The 2,500-nt window shown below is 35.6% G+C and overlaps 1 protein-coding gene across 1 annotated transcript in view; it reads left to right on the top strand.

Annotated features, from left to right (window-relative positions):
* The window catches only part of LOC113815960 (golgin subfamily A member 4), a 306,648-nt gene that overhangs the window by 285,233 nt on the left and 18,915 nt on the right, over positions 1 to 2,500 (top strand). The window contains exon 24 of the mRNA XM_070129428.1: positions 1,626 to 2,009. Within this exon, the coding sequence (XP_069985529.1) occupies positions 1,626 to 2,009 (384 nt within the window). The remainder of the gene's footprint in view (positions 1 to 1,625; positions 2,010 to 2,500) is intronic.

Here is a 2,500-nt window from a genome sequence, read left to right as displayed (position 1 = left end):
TTCTTTGAAAGTAATCATAACAAGGTAAATGCTATACAGAAATAAAGGAACTTACTTTAACTTTCTAATGCATCATATAAAGAATAGTTTTTTGTTCAGAAATAGAAACTAGCATTAATTTAGTAAGGAAATTTAAAAAACTAGGCTACATCATGAATGTCATATATAATAACATCCATTCCAGTATGGAAGTGAACTAGACCTTTAATTTCATTCTTTCTATCTTACTCTTTTTCTTTATTCACTGTAGAATAGAACATGAGAAGGAGCCTTCGTGACTGAATGACACAGAGAAAGTGTTTGTGCGAGAGAAAAAGAAAAGGTAGTGGAAATTTGTAATGGAGATTGAGGGGCCAGCTGTATAGGAGAATCACCGCATGCTGCTGTGTTTACTAACAGGCCGTCTCTCTCTCTCTCCCCCTGCATTGCCGGATGCTGTCTTCACACTGCGTCGTCTGTTCTGCTTCCCCCAACCCAACGCTCTCACCTACACCTTGTTATGCTTTTTTGACTGTCTGTATCATGGAATTCTTTCCTTATTTGTGTTCTTGTTTGGTTTTTTGTTTTTCCACTTATTGACGATTTTTTCCTTATCTTTTTTTCCCTTTTACTTCTTTCATATTGCTTTTGTTCTAATATGTTTATTTGTGTATTTTATGGTATTTATTTCTCTAACCACTTTTTTTCTTTGATTTCCTCTCACATTTTCTTTTTCTTCCTGTGTATTGTTTCATTTACATTTGCCCTTTTCTCCCTCTCTTTCTTTTCATTATCATCTGTGTCTTTGGTTTATTATGCTTATAATTTGTATAATACAGCCACTTCAAAATGCTGCCTCAGGATTTACTGGCCTAATGAAAAGCTTTTTCTAAATGAATTACCAGACTGTAACATGATAATCCTGAACATGTTTGAAGCATTAGAATTAGATGAACGTTTGTCACAGGCAATGAGCGTTACCTGTGTTGTTAAGTTGTTATTGTTGTTGTTGTAGTTTCTGAGGTTAATAAATAGGGTTCTAATTGAAGATATCATGATGCGAGTGCCCAGTCTTTGAGATTATATGAATTATAAAAAGAATAAAACTTTTCCATTAATATATCTTGATGTGCCTGTGCAATGGATGAAAATTAAACAAAGAATCTTGTTGGTTTCTTGTTGGACCTCAGATATAAAATGAAGGGATGTGTAAAGTTCAAAGTAATTTAGTTATGAATTAATCTATTTTTTCTATTTTAAGTAGTTTTATTTGATATTTGTTTACAAATTGCATTTTACCTTTCTTTGCCCACCTTCCGACCACTCAACACCAAACAAAATACTGTCCTAAAAATATATATATACTGATTGGCCAACATCTGTGATTGATCTGCCAATCCATGTATCAAAAACTGCTGCCTATCACACCAACCGCCTCATGGAACTGTTCCCTTCCCATGACGACCAACCTGTGCATGCCTACTAAATGCACATACCCACTGCCACTTGGATACAACCAACATGACCTCCTATGGGTATGTTATCAACACATCAACTACAACTCCCAACCAAAAAAAAAAAAAAAAATGTCATCATCTCCCTCTTGCAAATTGACACACTGTGAAAACCAAACCTCAAAAATCCAGCCTTGTGAAGATTCATCAAGGTCAGATCAACAGGAGATAGACCTGCTTGAGATGGAGGGCCGGCAGAGGGAATACAGACTCCAGCTCGATCAGATGGACGTGGATATCAAGCTCAAAGATTCCCTCATCAATAACCTGAGTGATGAGAACAAGAGGCAGAGAGACAGGATCCAAGAGATGGAGGAAGAGATCCATTCCCTGGAAGAGGAACTGAAGAAGAATGAAAAGATTGAAGAATTGGAGCAGCTCGTTGTGGTGGTGAAGCAGAAGAATGAGAGGATTGAGGAGCTGGAGGAAGCACTGAGGCAGAGTGTGAGGATTGCTACCGATATGGAGATGGAGAAACGAGATGAAGAAGACAGAAGGAAAGAGATTACAGAAAAGGTTAGTGGAAATCAAGGTTCCTTTTGTAAGCTAGTGTGACTAATCCCTTTTAGCTTCAGCCCTCATAAGAAATTTAAAAGATATCATATATTGGCTTATTATAAGAAATACATTTTGTACATAAATGTAAATATAGAGTTCAACATTTGATATTGAATGAGAGCAAAATTAAGAAAGATAAGCCTAATGGATATGATAGTTTCTAAAAAAAAAGATTACTGGCTTACTAGTGTTACACTTGTTTATTTCTGCTTTGAATATATGTTCATGTCTGCATGATTTAGATTGGGCAGTTAACAGCTTTTGGAAGCATAGAAGATGAAGCTGTTTAATTTTGTTGTGAAAGTTTGTTCTCGTAATATGTCTGGATAGTTTTCAGGCTGTAATTTTGACTGTGATGGGATAATCTGCTTCATTACTTATTACTTCCAGTTTTCTCTTGAAGAATTTCATTAGCAAGTCAATAAATAAAGACCATAAAAAGCTCATTA

Source organism: Penaeus vannamei, chromosome 14 (assembly GCF_042767895.1).
Source record: "Penaeus vannamei isolate JL-2024 chromosome 14, ASM4276789v1, whole genome shotgun sequence".
Classification (NCBI taxonomy): Eukaryota; Metazoa; Arthropoda; class Malacostraca; order Decapoda; family Penaeidae; genus Penaeus; species Penaeus vannamei.
The sequence above is the reverse complement of the archived record's forward strand: the minus strand, read 5'-3'. Positions and strand labels throughout refer to the sequence as shown.